General features: G+C 30.2%; 1 protein-coding gene across 4 annotated transcripts in view; it reads left to right on the top strand.

Moving 5' to 3' along the window:
* The window catches only part of RhoGEF3 (Rho guanine nucleotide exchange factor 3), a 184,190-nt gene that overhangs the window by 67,161 nt on the left and 96,618 nt on the right, over positions 1-20,411 (top strand). For all 4 annotated transcript variants that reach the window (XM_015322101.2, XM_089179127.1, XM_015322100.2 and 1 more), the window contains exons 3-7: positions 10,457-10,631; positions 12,587-12,863; positions 14,776-15,182; positions 18,425-18,695; positions 18,875-20,333. In XM_015322101.2, the coding sequence (XP_015177587.2) occupies positions 10,495-10,631; positions 12,587-12,863; positions 14,776-15,182; positions 18,425-18,695; positions 18,875-20,333 (2,551 nt within the window). In that variant the 5' untranslated portion in view covers positions 10,457-10,494. The remainder of the gene's footprint in view (positions 1-10,456; positions 10,632-12,586; positions 12,864-14,775; positions 15,183-18,424; positions 18,696-18,874; positions 20,334-20,411) is intronic.

Raw genomic sequence — 20,411 nt, 5'->3', positions numbered from 1 at the left:
ACGGACGGGTTAATAAAATGATCGGAAACGTTAAACACCAAGCCGTTCTTCCATATTCTGTTACGATACAGGTAACGATAAAATAACATCGTCGATATCAGTGCTTTGATAATATATATTTTTTCAAAAGTAACATTTAACTTATACGAAATTGTTCACGAGGTTAATAATTTTCAATAGGCTATAATTAGCTTTTGAAAATTCCCTCTTTATCGAAAAATTACATTTAACTACTTCTCGCGTTGTTGTTGTTGTGTTGTATTGTGTTGTTCATTAACGAAACGATGCTACTCGATATTCAATAAAATTAATGAAACATTTTCCCGTTAGTTGATATTTTATCGAAATAACACCTATATAATATATGCAAAAACATTTCCCGTATTAATTAGCAATAAATGCCCACCACTGGCAGTAGGGCCGGAAAAATTCGTTGAGAACCACCGAGAACTTGTGATCGACCTAATCCGTGCAACCAATCGTAACGTCGACCCAATTGTACAATTCCAATAATGATAAATAATATATGATACTAATAATAATGACAACAACTATTATTATTATTATTATTTTTATTATTATTATTATTATTATTATTATGACATCAAATAATAATAATTATTATTTTAGTAATAATAAATATAAATTAAAATGTAAAATATTAAATTTCTAAAACCTTAAAAAAAGTACGATTATTAAAAAATAATAATAATAAATAATAAATATATCAATAGGTATTTGATAGGTAATACTATTTAAAATATTATTTTTATTATAATATTTAAAAAATTATTAAATATTAAATATAAAAATATTATAAATATAATAAATTAATGAAATTAATAATTGGCATTAGGAACTCGAAAATTCATTGCCGCAAATACCAAATCCCGACATTGTTCCCATTCCTGAACGCGATTTTTCCATTCACGGTCTTCGTATCCTATTTTTTTCAGGAACCTTCTAATATTATCCTCAAATATAATAAATAAAATATAGTATATATAAAATAATTATTTTAAATTATTATTATATATAATTTATAGTATTTAAAAAATTATTTGATTGGTAATAATATTTAAAATATTAGATTTAAAAATTTTTAAATAGAAACGTATAAATACGTTTAAAAATTACAAATACATACAATAATAAAAAAATATAAAAATAAAAAAAAACAAAGAAAATATAAGTTATTTGATATTTTAACACTAGATTTACGAATTGAGCCAATTTGACTCATTGAACATTTGATTATTTTATATATTTATAAAATTTAAATACTATTTTTTGAAAACTTATTGGTTTTTAGTTACGTAATGAAATATACGTAAATATTAGTTCAATTCCTTTACTCAATCCTTTATTCAAACAATGTTATTACGTCATTAAAAAATAATGAACAAAACATCCGTAAATCTAGTGTTAATATTAGTACGTGAAATATTTTGATATCTGTTAAGAATGTTATTGAAAAAAAAAAAAAAAGAAAAAAAGATATATATATGTATATATAATATTATAAAAGAAAACTAAAGTGAACGATTCTTTATACGTGGAAAGAAAAATCGAGTCGAGTTTGATAAGAAAGAAAAGTAAACCGTGCAAGCACACCGTAAGAGCTTACTTATCCTAAAAGCTCTTCTTGCAGCAGGCCTCTACCTCGTCCATGTCTCATTCTCGTAGTTTCCGTTTTCTTTTATTCCGTCAAAAGCTCTCTCTCTCTCCTCTCTCTCTCCCATTTCTTTTTTCCGCGTTGCTGAACGGGTACCATAAGAGAAAGGATTCCAAAGGATAATAGAGAAGCCGTTGTCCGTTGTCCTCTTCCAAGATCGCACACCATCTTTCCAAGCTATTGTACTTCTAACATCTCGACCTTTTTCTTCTTTCTTTATTTTTTTTTTTTTGTATTTTTTTTTTGTTCGATCGACAAAAATAAAATAAAATAAAATTCTCCTAGAACCGATATGGATAATCGAAGCTTTTTTTCTTTTTTTCATTTATCGAAAGATGATGATCGTTATTGGAACATTTAAATCAACATACATGCGAAACATTTTTTTTTCTTTTTCTTCATTTTTTCTCTCTTCGTATTTTTATCCAATTGAAATAACATTATTGATCGACTAGATAAATATTTTTGCGAATAAAATTTTACTCGATAAAAATATATATGTATATATTTATATGTATGTATTAAGTTGTAAGATAAATTTTGTATTATTTTTTATCTTGTTTTTATAAAGTTCCACCCCATTTTAAGAAAATGTATCAAAACACTCATTTTTTTTTTTTTTAATGGAATCGTGTAGTTTTTTTTATTCATCAGTTGATGAAGAATTGTTAGTTAAAATGATATTTTAATTAGGATTGATAATGATTATTTTGAAAAATCTTTTGAAAAAGTGGTATTCAAAAGCAAAAAGAAAGAAATGTATTATTTGATATCCATCCCTTCGCATGGAAATAGTGTAACCGTGTCCTCGGGATTTTTCCCCCGCAAAATCATAAATAACGAAGATATTTATATGTTCCACTTTTAAATACTCCACCCTGTATATATATAATATATCGATACATCGATGCACTCGAATGTGTAAGAGCATCGTTAAAAATAAATTTCACGTTGAATAAAACGATCTCCCACGTAATCTTTCGCTATCATTTTTTTTGTCCCCCTCTACCTCTTTTGTTTTTGTTTATTTACCGTAAAAATAATAGAGAAAATTAGAATAAAGTTTTTTCAAAATATATATCATATATATCAATGAATTTTATTACAATTTTTATATACTAGTTTGTACTTCAAATAATAAATAAATATATAACAACATTATTATTATTATTTTACATTTAAATAAAAATGTACAAATATATCTAAAAAGAAAAAATACAATTTTATATATTTTTGTAAATATTGTTCTATCGAGAAAAGAAATATTAGAAAATTTCGCGTACGAATAAATATATAATTATAAAATATATTTCTTTCTATCTTTCAAATAAACAATACTTGCATAGAACGTTTTAATTACTGAAATATATTTCGTAGTGTGTGTGTATAAAGTTTACAATACTTTTTCTTTTTATGAAAATAAGAAAACAACAACAAAATATTAAGAAAATAATATTTTAATTGCTAAAAACACTTGATAATAATATATTTAACCCATTAGCCGCCACAATACAAAAATGAAAAAAAAATTAAATAAACTGTGTAATGATATTCATACTAACCAAATACAACAATTATTGCAATAATTATTTTTTTATTTTTTATTTAAATATAAAAATTATTTTATATTATTCATTATTGATTTAAAATAAAATAGTGAGAGAATTTTTAATATTTTTATGAAGCACAAGGTAAGATCTCATAATTTTAACGAATATATTTCATTCTGAAGTTGCAGTTATTAAAAAAAATTTTTTAAATGCGTCTCCAAAAAATGCCTTTAGCGGATAATGGATTAACATTATTAATAACGAAAACATTAAACAGTACAGATGTATTTAAGAAAAATTATTTTTCTTTTTTTATTCTTTTTTTAAACATTTTAACGAACACATTCTCCCGAAAATACACGTTTACTAATTGTTACGTGACCGGTGTTATGATATAAATTTTCATTACATAAATTATATCAAACAACTCTCTCAAGATATTTCGAAATCTTTTCTAAGTTTTACGAGGAGGATTAACAAGCAAAGTAGTCATCCTACCTTCCTTCCTTCCTTTCGTCCTTTCTTTCATTTAAATTATTATTTACGAGGTAGATTATTTTTCTACTGTTTTATTTGTCACATGTTCAGTAGCAATCTCAAGACGCTCGTGGGAATTGGCAATGATCCTGGAATACATGTCAGACATATCTGGATTCGGGTTATCAACGTTACGTGACCTCCTTCGAGGCCATACGTTCTATAACTAACATAAGATGTTACAAACTAAAGCTTCAAACGAAATGTTTCTTGGTCTCTTCTAGTATTTTCTAGATTAGATTGTATATACTATACCAAACGCAACACGTACTATACCTTAATATTCATTTCCATTCTACACATACATATAATACATGCATGCATGCATGTAAATAAGTATCTCATACGTGTTTCTCAGAGAGATTGCAATTTGCATGTATGTATATATATATATATATATTATACGCTTCGATAAAGATATTATTTTTTTATTTTTTTTTAGAAAATATTTAGCTCGTTAATAAATAATACCAATTATTTATATTACTAAGGAGTATTATAACATTGGTATTTTGTTTTTAATATAATCAATTAAAAGACAATATACGAGTAGATTAGCAATTTTAGGTCAAATTTACCTTTTTTTTTTCTATTTTACTTTTGGTTTATATTTTCGAGACTCAAAACTTTACAATCCACCCTCGTATTTTGCATCGAAATAATTTCCTTTTTGTTGTTTATTAAAAATACGTATTTTGATATCATATATATCCAATATCTATAGTATTATTGTATCAAAAAATTATTCAACATTTTATTGTTATACGAGATTATTTATTATCCAATCAAATATACATTTTACATATAATTCATCGTATATCTTATTTATTTAAAAAAAAAAATAAATAAAAAAATCGAGTAAGCACTTCATTTATTATATTCGTATACATTTTATTTTATCGAAATATGAAATAAACAAATTTGAATAGATTAAAATTAAAAGGTCAAAATAATATAACTTTTTACTTATCATTTTTATTCACTTTTCGTTTTTTTTCTTTTCTTTGGAAAAAAACGGACGTTTTTCATTGGATGAACATTGGCAAAGTCCAAGTTAGCAGGGCAGTGGTCCGCTTTAAATGACAAACCTCATCCTGTCCTCGTAAATCCCAATCAGAATTTGTAATTTATGAAGTGGTTTACCACGGACCGTAACGATTTGCGAAACGAAACACGCGTCGAACGATGAAAATGCCGTTTTCCATTTTGAATTTTGTTTCTGTAATCCCTAGCTCAATTACTCTATTTATGTACGTGTACTTTTTATTTATTTATTTATTTATTTATATTTAAAAAAAAAAGAACAAGAAAAATGAACTAGAACTGTAATCGTTAGCAGAGTTTAAAGAAAAAAAAGAAAAAAAAATTCACGTTGAAATCAATGAATTTTTATTTAAATAATAATTTTCCTCTCTAATACATGTTTGACATTTTTCTTTTTTTCTTTTCTTTTTTTCTTTTTTATTTTTATGTTTTTTTATTTAGAACATCGAAGAAGAAGCTTCGTTGCAAAAATAAAATTTGGAACGGAAAACGAGGTCGTTTCAATCGTAGTAGAATGGAAGGTTCGTAAAAAAACGCTTAACACAGAACTTGTCTGTTGGTAAAGAAAGATGGAAAGTGTTAGAAAGAGAGAATGAGAGTGTATAGAAGATAGAAAGATACTGGGAGAAAGTGAGAGATAATGAAGAGGTACTCGAGAATACGTTCACACCACCTTATTTCCCGCAAGGCATACTACTCTCACCGTTTTATCACTAACGTCACTATAATTCTCACGTAGAAATCACACGTAAGAAATCAGTACCAAAAAGTACCTGTTGAAAACAAATTTTGTCCCCTCCCCTCATACATACACACCCAACACCCTTCTCTTATAAAATTTCTTTCAAAAATTTTATATATCCAGGTAGGTTGAAAAGTTTTGAGCTTAACATAGAAACTACTTTTTTCGGATTTTTCTTTCTTTTTTTTTTTTATAAAAAATCAAAACTTTTTAACTAACAACCATGTAAAAATAAACACATTTAAATTAGAATAGTAACAATAAAATATCCAAAGTAGCCCTTTGTAACTGATAGGGATGTACTTTCTAATAATGTACTTAAATAATATGAACACACATATTTTCTTTTCCTTTTTTTTTTTGTAATCTCATTCATTTAATCAGTTTTAGGATATTTTGTTAGTCCATATATATCAGTACGTGAATTTAAAAATTATTTTTTCTTTTATTTTTGATTTAAATATATACTTAATACAGTATAATATATGATACACTGCTTTTTGTAATATAACATTAAAAATTGTTAATTGAAAAAGAAAACACAACAATTTCATGGAAAATAGTTGACGCACAAAAATGATCTGTTTTTAAGGAACAAAAAATATTTTTTTATTTACTGAAATTATATTTGAAAGTAATTTAATTGAAATAAGAAGCATTCTGATGATAAATGATAATACAAAACAACTTAATCACAAGAAGAAAAAGAATAAAATAAAAGGAAAGCGAACAGTGGAGAAAAAAATTCGAATTTGAATATCAATTTGATTTTTAATATTATGTTTATTTGACGATATATTACTATTTATTATATATACGTACGTAGGTACATATAGCTATTATAAAATATGTATAAACGAAAAACAACTCGTCGAACGACCCAGTTTTAACTTGGCCTCTCGTTCTATCATGGATTTTGATGTAATTATTACGTGCTACCGCGATCGGCAAAACGATATTCGAAACCCATGATAACTTTTGCCGGAGGGTTACGTGCGTCCTTTCCCTTCCATACTTCCATTATATACAGAGTGCTGAACAAACCTACAACGAATCGTGTTTTACATGAGAGATGTACCAGCAAGTCTCTGTAACCTATTTTTCTTCCTATATACCATATACTATCTTATATAAGTATGTTTACATACATATATATATATATATATATATATATATATATATATATATATAGTATATATACATTACATATATATATATATATATATATTTCTGTTTTATACATAAGTGTTTGTATGTATGTATAAATATGTTTTATAGATTCATGTGTGTATGTATGTATTTATATGTCTGATACATAAGCGTATATATACATATGTTTGTACGTTTCATACATAAGTGTGTAAGAAGCTGTATGTGTGTGTATGTGTTTTAGAACATCGAAGTAAATAGAATATGTATTTTTAAAACAGTGATATAGATAAATAGTTGGTCAGATTTTCTAAAGATTTTTTTTTATAATACAAGAAGACACTTCTTTACGTAATCGTCCGAAGGAAAGGAAAAGGAAGTATGAAAAAAAAACAAAATAATAAGAAAAAAAAATAGAAGTGGAAGTCGTTTTATACTTTTGAAATTCAATTCATTTTTCTTCTTCTATCTCTTTTCTCTTTTTTTGTTTTGTTTTAAATCATTCCCAATTTACGTATTTTACATATTTCACGAATTATGAGAAAAGTTTTATATGTTTCCTTTTCCTCTTCCATTATCCTCGATAATTCAGTTTATTTCAGGAGAATAAAAAAATTTGTGAAAAATCCTGCTGTGCACTTCGTTTTTATTTCGATGTATTTTTCATGTCCTCGAAATATATATCTTTACAATTCTGGTACTTTCTTTAATATATTTCTTTTTAATTTTTATTTTTTATTTTTGCAAAATTCTATTTCGAAGGATATATTATTTTATTAAACTCGTAAGTTTGTTACGTATTTTTTTTCTAATATTTTAATAGCTAAACGAATTTAATTTGGTATTCTAAGAGGGAACCACTCTTGCAAGGTATATCGATTAAGGTTCACGATATGGAGCCCACAAGCTGAGAAACAAATGAGTTTTTCATGAGGTCACCAGTTAAATGTAACTTACATTAGGATAATTTACAAAAAGCTTATTTTAGATGGAATTGGATAACATTATATTTTTTTTTTTATATTTATCATTAATATTATCATAATATGAGTTTGTGTTTTTAAAAATATTATAAACCTATTTGTAATTCCCATTTACTTTTTATTTTATTAATTTATATTGAGATATTTTAAGAGTTTTTTTTTGTGTATTATTGAATTACGAAATATTTGCGAAATATATTTATATTTATATTAATACAATTTCACAAATATGTTTAATTTTAATAATTAATAATTTCGTTAAATGAAATTTGTTTAGCATCAATGATTCTATACAATTTTTAATAATCATCAATTAGAGATACACGAAATATCAATTTTATAAATTACGAAACAAAACTAAACCATATAAGAAAAACATACAGAAAGATTTATTGTCACTTTTCCTGTTCGATTTAAAACGCGATCATAATTAAAAATTACAAATTAATAACAATCAAAAAGAAAAATTGTCTCAATTATTCATGGTTTCAAATGAACTTATATACATTAAAAAAAAAAGTAACCTCTAAACCAAAGCGTTTGCTAATGAATTTATAAAAATATAATGATATTGATTTTATTGAATGAATATAAAAGAAAAATATCTATATTTAAACAAAACTGAATTCATTTTATTCAATATTGAACTTAGAACATGTAAAATAAAAAAGAACAGAGAGAAAAAAACTCAAAATGAATATTATTATTTAATCTTGTTTTAAAAAATCACGTTTGAATTAAATTTGCAACTATATAGTTAAAGAAAGAAAAAAAGAGAGAGAGAGAGAGAGAAAATGTGGTTGTGAATGTAAGTGAGAAAGAGTGAAAGGATTCCTATGTATTTTCAATACTCACAATATTGCACTAAAAACAAATAAAAAAAAAAAAAAAATGAAAAAGAAAAACTTAAAATGAAAACTATTATTTAATTTTGTTTCAACAAATCACGTTTGGATTAATTTTGCAACGATACAGTTAAAGAAATAGAAAGAGATAGATAAAGAGAATGTTGTTGCAAAATGTAAGTGAGAAAGGAAGAAAGGTATATACATATATATTGGACTTAAAACACGTAAAAAAAAAAAAAAATAAAAAAGAAACAAACAACTTAAAATGAATACTATTATTTAATCTTGTTTCAACAAATTGTATTTAGATTAAATTTGCAACGATACGGTAAAAAAGAAGAAGAATAAAAAAAAATGTTAGAAAGCGTGAGAGTGTTCGTATATGTTTGCAATAGAAAAAAATGGAAGAGAGAGAGAGAGAGAGAGAAGCCTGCGGCGAGAAAGCTCCCTTTTAATTCCACTTTGACACCGAACAAGTTAGACACGGTACTTTATGAATATGAGTTGAGCAGCAAGAGCAACTTAGTTTACTGCAAATTTTATCTAACGGAGATTGCAAAGATACTGAAATCTCTCTTTCTCTCTCTCTCTCTTTCTCTCGCTCTGTATGTCAGTTTCTATCTCTTTCTTTTTCGTTTAAACTCGCTAAGGCAAATCGTTTCGACCGTGAAACAGAAAGGAAGAAGAAGAAGGAGGTTCTCCTCGTTCTTCAGTTCGAAGCAAAGAGCGGAAATAACGCCGATACGAAACTGCTTTCCACTGGTATAACAAAAGATGAGGAAACGAGAGCTTTTCTGTTACGTGACTTCAAAGTGAAGTGAGATAAATCAAGGACATAGTTTGAGAAGCGTCAAGTCAGATCTTTTTATACGATTAAAAACAGAGATCAGGATGACGTTTCTTACGATTTTAGTAATAGTACATACTTCAAACGATTTTTCGTTCCAACTATTTCTTTCATGATTAACCTTTTTTTTTACTTTATCGATAAAGGTTTCAATAATTTAGATTATTTTTTTAAACCAAAGGGAGAAATAATCGAACTTTTTTTTTTAGAATAATGCTAATTTATTTTAATTGGTAAAATAATATTTTTGTATTATATAGAAACCATTAGAAAAAAAAATGAAATAGAATCATATTTTACATTGTTTTTTCAATTTACCATCGTTAATTGTAATTTTATTCCATTATCATACTCGTAATAATAATAATTAATTCAACGAAAACTTTTGTAATTTTTTAACGATTTTGAAAAGAATGAATAATCAAATGATTATGGAAAAATTAATTTAAAAAAATGGAATTATTTTTTATTCAAGAATAAGAAAAAGTAAGCAAACATAGAAGCCATATTTTTTCGTGGTTCATCATTTATTATCATAGAAATAAAAAATTTTACACATGGTAATAATTTTATTTAACGAAACCTTTTAACGTTCTAACGTTTTTAAAAAAAGATTAATTATTAAAAGGTTATCGAAAAATTAATTAACAAATTTAAAATTGTATAATATAAAGAATAAGAGAAAAATAAGCAAACATGAACACATTATTTTCTCGTACTCACCATATACATTATCGTTGGCATAATCTTATACAATAATGAAGCTACTACTAATAATAATAATATTGCCCAAAAATTCTTCCAAGAAAACCAACTAAAGCTATGGTTTTGAAAGAAAAAAAAAATAATAATAATAATAAATTATTCAATAAATTTTCACAATTATTAAATCATTTTCAAAAGATTGGTATAAAGCAAAAAGAATCCTTAAAATTAATTAAAATGCTTTCTTATGAGTATGACGGTGAGATAAGAGAATGGAGGTTTGGGAAAAAAGAAAAAAATATTCTTTCTAAGAGTTTTATATCTTGTCGTCATACATTATCGCGTATATATATCAAAGTGATTTAACTATTCGCAGAATGCAGGAAGCAGAAGTGTCCAGATGCGCAGGATAGAATGAATCGTCGTGAGGACCCGTTGTTGCGACAGCATCGCAGCCGCTTGCTGCAACTCGCCGAAGCTACGAACATCAAGCACGGTCGTGGTAGCAGCAAGAGACGCGGTCAAAGGCAAACTCAAGGATTTACACCAAGGTGATTTCATCTTATCTCATCTCATCTCATCTCTTTCTTTTTCCCCTGTTTGTTTTTCCAATTCAATAAAATAAAACAAAGACGACGACGACGACGATGAGTGGGTGGTAAAGCAAAGGTTTGCTAAGGAATCGATGAGTAAAACTTAGACAAAATAAGCACCGTGTATCAACAAGTTTGTTTTTTGGCTTTTTGTAAATTGTACGTTTACATTATAGTTTGTGGCATTGACATTTAAGCTAACTTTTCGTATTTATATTCGATCAAAAAAGTAGTTTCAACACATATATCATATCTACTTCATTATACGTAAAACTTCGTATCATTCTACAGATGTGAATATAAAAATCTTTGAAATATTTTTGTGATTTCTTTAGATTACATAAGTGTTTATCAATATCATTACAATTTTTTTTTTCATTTGATAACAATGTTACAGATATTATAAGAATAATAATAAATAAATCTCAGTCATAACGTAATGTTAATATATTTGTATCGATGATACAATTTGTAAAATACTTTTCAATCAATTCCGGATCATCGGAATATTTCAAATGAAAGATACTTTAACCTTTACGTTAGATAACTATACAGTTAGAAATCACATGATCTAGTTGTTGTACATAAGTTCGCGGTACTCGTTAACTTTCCTTTTTCATTATGGCCGTTAAATCGATTTGAATATTTTTTCAAGTTAACCATAGACCAACATAGATAACCCACCACCCTTCTATTTTCCTCCTCCTCCTCTTCTTCCTCCCGTTTCCCCTCTTGTTCACTATGTAGAAGTATCCGCATAAATTGGCTTACTGTAAACCGCCCACGGTTTTCACCGTTCTGCATAATTAACCCCCTTTAATCTAACCGGTTACGTGCGTGTGCGTATGCGTGTGCGGCTCGTTGTGTGTATGTTTTTGTGTATGTGTTTTTATGTATACATATATTAAGGAACGTACTTGCACAACACGTTGATATATCTCTACCTTTAAACTCAGTTCTTTATCAAGCTTTCTCTCTCTCTCTCTCTCTCTCTCTCTTTTATTCTCTTTCTTTCTTGTGGCTTTTGTCTCCCAGTCGGCCGCTTTTTCTCCCATGTTGTGTGCGTATGTGTATATATATTCCGTTATCTATGTATTAACTCACCCTTTTACACGTCTATTGCATTTTGAATCCACTAGAAAAAGCTGTAACCGATGAATGAATGGATATCAGTTTTTACACGTAAAAAATCAAGCAAAAAACCATCCCTGTTATCGATTGTTTCTCCTTAATTAATCATGCAACTATTAAAAACGGTTTTGTTTTTACACGTTTATTAATATATATGCATATACAAACTTAGTATATGTGTGTGATACGTAAATACAGTTATTTTAATTGGAACATGAAACATTTTTATTATTAACAACCAAGAGTAACATTGTTCGAAGGTAACATGTGAGATCTTTTTTTCCAAGGCCATTTTTGTAAGGGATTTCGAGGTAATGGGTTATTTTTTATGCCTTTTTTATAGTTTGAATTAAACGTTCTTTAAATATGTTAGTAAATGTAGGCCAAGGTTTTTCTATAAAAAGTAATTAATGTAGGAGATATTTTAATTTAAATATCGAATATAAAAAGCATCACTCTTTTACAATAATTATTTACTTGTTATTATTTTTACTTTATTTCAACAAATATTTATTATATCTTTCACTCATATTTTAATTAATTTTTATTATAGATAATAAAAAGTATACATTTCCATTAAAAAAAAAAAAAGAAATAGTGATTGCCTTAAAATATTTAAAAAAAATAAAAAAGAAAGGAAAAAGAAGTTATCTTATCGCAATACGCGTTCCATTTAAATAATTTAATGTTCCAATTAAAATGTTCCATCTCGTCCAACGCATAAATTAAAAAATCTCATTTTTATTTATTTCATTGATATTTTTGTCTTATTATCTTTTTAGCAATGGTGGTTCTAGTACAGGTCGTTCACTTCAGGACATTGTCAGAAGTGATCCAGGTTACACACCTAACATAGAACACCTTGTGTTTCCCGAACGTAAGAGTAGTAATCCAAATTTGTCTGGAAAAACCGATGGCTCACCACCACCAGGTACAACCAAATCAAAAACCAATGTTCCAACTTCTGGTAGATCAAGACTCGTCGAGGTCTTTGCGAAACATTATTCGCGAGGATCCTTGCAAGACACTACGATTACCTCGAGGAAGAATCACTTGAACGTAAGTTTTCGATCATTAATCTTTTCTCTTCAATTTGTGTTTCAATAATATTTTCTTCTAGTACTTACGCGCTCAACATTTTATATTATCCAAGATTTATTTTTAAGTATGTTATAGAAATTCATAGAGAAAGTCGATTAATGCAATTAAATTATTATAAAATTGAATTATTTGGATAAATAATTACAATTTCACTTTACAATATGCAATTGATCGTCATTTATTATTTTTAAATATTTCTAATCAATATTTATAATTAAATATTGTTATAAAACCTTGACATAATTCCAACCCTATTATAAATACTTATAATATATTTAAAATCCAACAAACAATGAAATATTTATTATACAAATAATGACAAATAATACAAAATATCGAATAAAAGTTATTGAAACATATCGATGAAAAATAAATACATTTGTATATTAGATCTAAAGTTTATATAGACACGATTGAAGTTATTATTCGATGGGAAATAAAATTTAAATAAAAATTTATGAGATAGTTAATAAAGAGAAGTAGTACGTTAGTGTACGTACTTGAGAAGTAGTGAGTGATCTTTGATTCTCGATGGATGGTTAGATGGAAAGGGGCAGGGTCGATGGACGAGTTCTTCCCGCTTGACGACGTACGACCAAGAGATAAAAATACTTTCATCGAAAAGAGTTGCGTAGCCGGTCGGTCAGAAGAACCTTCTTACTATACGTGTTTGCTTCTCTCCCGTATTTGGAAGTAGAACCCAAGTTCTTCGTCGACACGACTCACTTCTTCTCTTGCGTACGAACGCGTTTAGGTTGTATAGTGTGTCACGATAATGGCGCCCAGTTATATATATATATATGTCTATACCTTATACATATCATACTTATATACCTATAAACCAGAAGTTACCATACATTTGCATACACATATACTCAGATCAGTTATGTTGCTTTTAGAAAGCAAGCAAGGGCCTTTAAGAAGTCCATTACAACGTTTCTGCTCAAACCCTCTCGGAGTAACTTCAACTTTTCACCAATCTTCTCTCCCCTTTTCTCTTACACCTATACACACACACTTACACACACATCATATATATATATATATATACTATCTTATTCTCATTTACTTACTCACTTACTAACTCATTTGTTAAAACTTACCTTGACTTCGAATTTGAATGGTGTTTTAGGATACCCAAACCCCACAAAATTATGGTACCTTCGACTACTACTACTTTTACTCGTTTTCTTCTGTGAAAACAATTAAAACTTTTCTTTCTCTGTTTCTCTTTCTGTCTATTTCTCTTATTTCTTGTCTTACTTGGTTAAAGGTGTACCTTTCTACGGTCAGACTCGAGTTAATTACTATAGTGGAATTTAATCGGCTCCTCCCCCCTTTCTCCTATAACGTGACAAAATGACCGAAATGTAATTAAAGTTGGAAAATATATTTATGATATAACACCAAGTATCGTGGGAATGAGAGAAAGTTTTCGTAATTTTCATTCGCTTTAAATAGTTAAGTAGAAGTGAAAGATGAAGAATAATAAGGTATTAGATTCTATTTTTTGATTGTTTTAACATCGCGTTTAGATCTTTCTCTTCGCATTTTCAATTATTCCAAGACGAACGAGCAAACTATAATCGATTCGAAACGGGTCATCATTTCTCGTCTCTCAGATTCACGTTTTTCCTTCATTTCATGCGAACAACTTCGCGATGATGATGATGATGATGATGATGACGATGATGATGATGATGATAATGACAAGAAAGATTATTATTTTTACTATCCATTTAGATAATATATATTTCATATAATATTTATTTATTTAACTCATCATATCTTCCAACAAATTATAATAATAATAATAATAACAATAAAAAAGACAATAAAACATATTAAAAAAAACTAACTATAATTATAGAGTACTTCGTTGGACAGCAGTAACTTGGCTCATTATCAACAACAGCAACAACAACAGCAGCAGCAACAACAACAACAACAACAATCATCATCATCATCAGTATCAGGAACTTTATCTGGGACTTTATCGAGTGGCGTGGGTTCGACTGCAGGTTCAACGGCAATAATCACTTCTATTGCGAGGAACACAGGATTAACAGGATTACGTTGGCTGTCACAAACTTCCCAATCCTCGCGGCAACACTCGACGGATGAAGGTACACGTGGGGGAAGCAGCAACGTGGGCGTTATCGGAGGGCCTGTTTCTGGTTCGTCCTCGGGCCAGGCACCTGCCCTCCCACCCCGTAGAGTCAGTCCAGCTACAGACACCGGTGACATCGGCGGTAATACGGGCACACGTGTTGAAAGGTAAATCACGTATTATACACTTTTCTTCCTCGACTATTTAACGTGGTTTTATTTTTCGTGTGTTTTCTATTCTTTCTTCGTTTAAAAATCTTGCAAATAAACAACTTGTTCTTATTTACTTGTATAATATTAAAATTGTTTAAAAAATAATACGGATAAAAAATATTATATATACAAGGAAGTATCGTGTAGATAAAGGGGAAAAAAAGTGAAGAAAATTCTTTTGTTGAGTAAAAAGAAAAGAAAAAACGACGTTGGGACGCAATTTATCCAGCTTTTTGAGTTTTTCTAATACCCAACGGAGAATGGATTTTCTTTTTCCGTAGCACATGTAGAGCATTAAATAGGAATTAATTCGTACGGTGTAAACTCCGACGAGTATCTCTTCCCCGTTCTCTCTCTCTCTCTCTCTCTCTCTCTCATTCTCTTTTATCCACTTTCCCGTTGTACATCGTGTAGACTACTCCGTTGGTACATACGTCCAATGTAACTTTCATGAAGATCGATAGAACCCTACTAGCAACCACTTCCTCTCTTTCCAATCTTCTTCTTCTTCTTCCTCTTCCTTTTTCTTTTTTTTTCTTCGGTGCACGTTGATCTCACCCGCTGAGAGAGCCGTAGCTTGTTTACACAGTGGAATTTAAAATTCACCCAGTGAGTTAGTAGTGAGAGAAAGAGTTGAATTTTCGAATAAGAAATTCTTTTCGAAAAGAAAGTTTCAAAAAGAGAGAGAGAGAGAGAAGAGATGTGTATTGTTCGTTCGAGAGAACAAAAAAAAAATAAATAACAACAGTACCAAAAAACCAAATAACGTTTAATTTCAAAGTGCTCAAGTTATTTTCATGTTTCTTTAATCAACGAGGAGTTAAAAAAAAAACACATTTCTTCGTATATATATATAAAAGAAAGAAGAAGAAAATAAATCAAGAATAATAATGTGTGTGTTAAATCGTGATATATTATTTGGAGTGTGTTCAGTGTAGGAGGAAAAAAAAAGGAACAGGAATGTCGGTTAAAAGGTAAATATAATTAATCGTTAACTGTTATATCCGTTTTATCCTATATGAGATATCCAAAAATAGTAAGGGCTTGTTTATGTGTGTGTGTATGCGTGTGTGTCGTCTGCACGCGCGAAACCATATTAAGCGACCTGTCGTATCGACCCACGCTATATTCATTTTCGGAGTCTGGTTATATACCCTTATATAAAGGATGCTGTGTGCTCACTGAAATAATATTTTCGACTTATCCATATGCAATGTATTGTGTATAGCTTTTCTATCTTTGTATGGTGAAGAGAAAAATAGAATGAAAGAATAATGAAATGGAAAGAAAATAAGGAAGAAAAGACAATTTATTGACTTATTTTACTATTTTATTTTATTTTATTTTATTTTATTTTATTTTATTTTATTTTGTTTTATTGTCTTTTATTTTATTCTATTCTATTTTTCGTTTTTATCGGTACTTATTTATTATACCCTTACTTTAGAATTTATTAGGATTATGTTTAACAAAATAAAATTTCCTTACTTTCTTCCTACGTTTTATAAGTAAAATTATTATTTCGTTTAGAAAGAGAACTCTAATTCCCCGTTTTTTATTTATTCCTTTATTAAAGTATAATTAAATCGAAGAATTTTTGTGCCAATCCTATTATAGAAAATCTTACACATATATAATTCTATTTGAAAACGATCTCTATTCTCGTTTCTTACTTTATAAATCAATTTGAAAATTTACTCAAAGTTCTGCCAACCAATTTACGCTTCCTCCTTCATCTTCGAACGAACGTTAATTCAAGTAGGTGTCAATTTAATAAATTAATATCGTATCTCCTTCGTTTTACTCAGATAATCCTCGTAAATTAAATAATCGCAACTCGTAGAGAACTTATTTATTAGAAAAATGATTACAATTGATTTTTACTGGAACTGGGAGGAAAAAAAATCATCGAACAAAACAGATATAGAGGATAAAATAGTTCGAATACAGGAATCGTTCGCATTACTTTCATTGAAGTATAAGAGAAGTACAAGTTTTCCTCTCGTATATTCTCAAATCTCACGGGATATATAGGTGCTTACCTGTACGTATCGTGTATCTCCGAAGAAGAGGGATTAGCTTTGTGTGGACGTTCCGAAGGAAGATAAATGCTCCCCACCTTTTTTTACCAACCCTTCTCCCATTTCCCCTTGTAACTCCCCCTTTCGCTCTTCACTCTATCCCAACTATCCACTTCAACCATTCGCATTTCCCACGACATGTTTATTTACCATACAACTCGGTCCTTGTTTTCTAAGGTATATCACGATCTCCAAGGCTTTCTATGAATATTTACAAGTGGTTCTGTGTGAAAGGAGAGAAAACGGTATCATCTTCCACGTTCTTAGAATATATACGTATAAATGTATGTATGTATGTGTGTATTATATGTACGTATGTTTGTACGCGAACAAATACAAAAATGTTTGATCATTTTGAAAGAGGAAAATCATCGAACGACATTGCAATGAATTATCATCGTGATAATGATCGATAACCGTATCTGAAAATGATCGGTAACACCAATCATCTTTATGAGAATGAGTGGTCTGCCACTTGAACGTGTATTTCATTCCAATCGAGACATCGATGATCGATCATCGATAGGACATTGACTATTTCGGAAAGCACATCCTATTCCTCCCCTCCTCACCCCTCTCCCTCTCTTTTTCTGTCTGCACAGTAGTATTAACATCCCACCGGTATGAATATGCAGATTACAAGAGAAAGAGAAAATGAGAAAGAGAGAGTACGCGTTGGGAAATGAAGAAAAGAGTGCATTCTAGTTTTTATCGTACGGCACAATCTCGTGGATGTAATAAAATGAGGGGGAAAAAAAGAGAGAAATAAAAAAAAAGGCTGAGTATACCGATAAAAGTTATGCATTAGTATGAGTTTTCTCGAGAGATAGTGTCTCTGTGTGTGTATCTTTCAAAGTATATGAGAATGAGTAAGCGTGAGTGTATGTGTGTGTGATGAGGCCTTAGGCTAAATAACGCTTTTTTTCCTGCGTCCTTGAGTCAGCATCCACGAATTTTCAAGAAGAGAAATAATAGCGAAAAAAGGGAGTTTAAAAGAAACGAACGAACGAATGAAGAAAAGGAAGAAGAGAAAGAAAAAGTACAAAAGAAAATAAAAAGAAAATATGAGAAGCATTTAGGTAAATGGGGATTATTCTTTTTGTCGATACTTCACAGAGGTCCTAACTTATCGATCGTTCATCTGTGCAACACGTCGGATCCTTGGGAGGTTGGTTCGCAAGGATCAGCCTATAGCGTTAGCAGTAACAAGAGTCAGATCAGTACGAGAGGCAAGTCATCGTTGTCGACTACGACGACAACGACGACAACCGGTGGAAGTAATCGTGGCACTTACACAAGAGGTAGTTCGATTCCTTCATTGAAACGTCACGATACTACTACTTCGACGTCAAGTTTGAAGCAACATCGTCAGGACAGTCATGGTCAGGTGAGTTTTCTCTTCTACGAAGAACTCAAGAAACCCGAAATTGTTCTGGGATTATTGTATCAACAATTTTCATTTGCTGTTTTAGTAATTATTTTTGCATGAGGACAAACAAATTAAATTAAATATCTATACCAGAAGGATAATAAGAAAAGTACGATTTTACGTTACAATGATAACAGGTGTCATCAAATTCCCGTCGTCGAGAAGCTGCTACGAGTGCCTTTTTATCGGGCAGTACCGGCACCTCCGGAGAATTATTCATCGGTGGAAATTGCAGCCGGGAGTTGTCACCTGTCAGATGGTGCGATCGAGAAGTCGACGGGGTTTATCTGGGTCGCTCGGGTTGGGTCCAAGTACAACAAAGATCATTGGACGAGAATCGAAGAATAAATTACGAGAGCAGTTTGTCAAGCACAGCAGCTGGTAATCTTTCCTTACCTAGAAGGGCAGCAATCAAATTGGCAGATTATCATTGCAGCAACAGCGAGCCAGGAAAGTGTCCGCAAGATTTCTCATCGAGGTTGGACAGTCAAAGACCGGATTATCTCGCTTTGCATGGTCAAGATTACGAGTCATGTGGTACCAGTGCTTGCACGTCACCCCGTAGCATTCCAGAATCCTTTTCGCCACCCTCTATAACACCCATTATATCGCCACCACCTGCTTTTCAAGACGTCGTTGCTAAGAGATCTTCTTCGAGGCATACCACGTCACGTAGTAATTACGGGAAAGCTCCGTTCCTGCCAAGATCTAACGCTATCGATACAGATTTAATCAGTCCACCTCCTTCGCCACCTAAAACCAATTGGAGTTCCTTGCCATCCTCCTCGAGGAAATCTGCGAATGCACCGTCCAGACGTAGACAAAACGCAACAACGTTAGCAAGTAATACACAACAGCAACAACAACAGCAACACTATCGTATGGCGCAAGCTAAATCTTTGGAGGATCAGTCGTCCTCTAGAAGATCTCAGTTTGCCCAGAGATATTTGGAATCCTCGTCATCGTCCTCATCGTCCATGGGCTTCAGAAGTTTGGATAGTTGCGTTACGAGATCGGCAATGCCTAGGTTAGCCGAAAATACGGATTCCTCGGTGGAAGGATACGAGGACGGCGACGAGGACGATAATCCTAGCTCGTCGTTGAATCTCAGCTTGGTATCCTCCCCCGTAGCTGCTTTAAATTCGTCGACGGAATCTATAAGAGCTAACGGCGAAAGAATTTCACCGTCTAACAGGCAAACTCGTCATCATGCGAGAACTCAACAAGGACTCAGAAGATCTCCAGGATCTTCCGAGTCGGGTAAACAATTGTCCTTTAACTCGCCTACTTCTTCCTCGTCGTCTTCGAGTAGTGTCGAGAGACAAGGACGGTCTCCCACTCCAAATCATTTCCACAGACGTGGTAACGTTTCTAGACAGCATCAGAGTGCTAGGACGAATCAAGCATCACCTGACTCTTTACAATCTAGAGTTAGGAGATCTAGGAGTCTTCAACTTCCGGAAAAGAGATCACCGAGTACAGCTTCTCAACCTGTGAGAGATCATTCCAGAGAATCCAACGATTCTCATCGATTGATGATTAAATTACCGACTGAACGAGGAAACGAAAGAAGCAAACGTTACACTTTACAAAACAGTAAGTAACATGTATCAAATTATATTCGATATGTATTGCATCTAATGTTTGATGAGATCGTCAAGATCGATCGATTTC

The sequence above is a fragment of the Polistes dominula genome, unplaced genomic scaffold (genome assembly GCF_049000335.1).
Source record: "Polistes dominula isolate Pdom_NZ unplaced genomic scaffold, Pdom_raw_medaka contig_37, whole genome shotgun sequence".
NCBI classification, from domain to species: Eukaryota; Metazoa; Arthropoda; class Insecta; order Hymenoptera; family Vespidae; genus Polistes; species Polistes dominula.
This window is presented reverse-complemented; position numbering and strand designations above follow the sequence as displayed.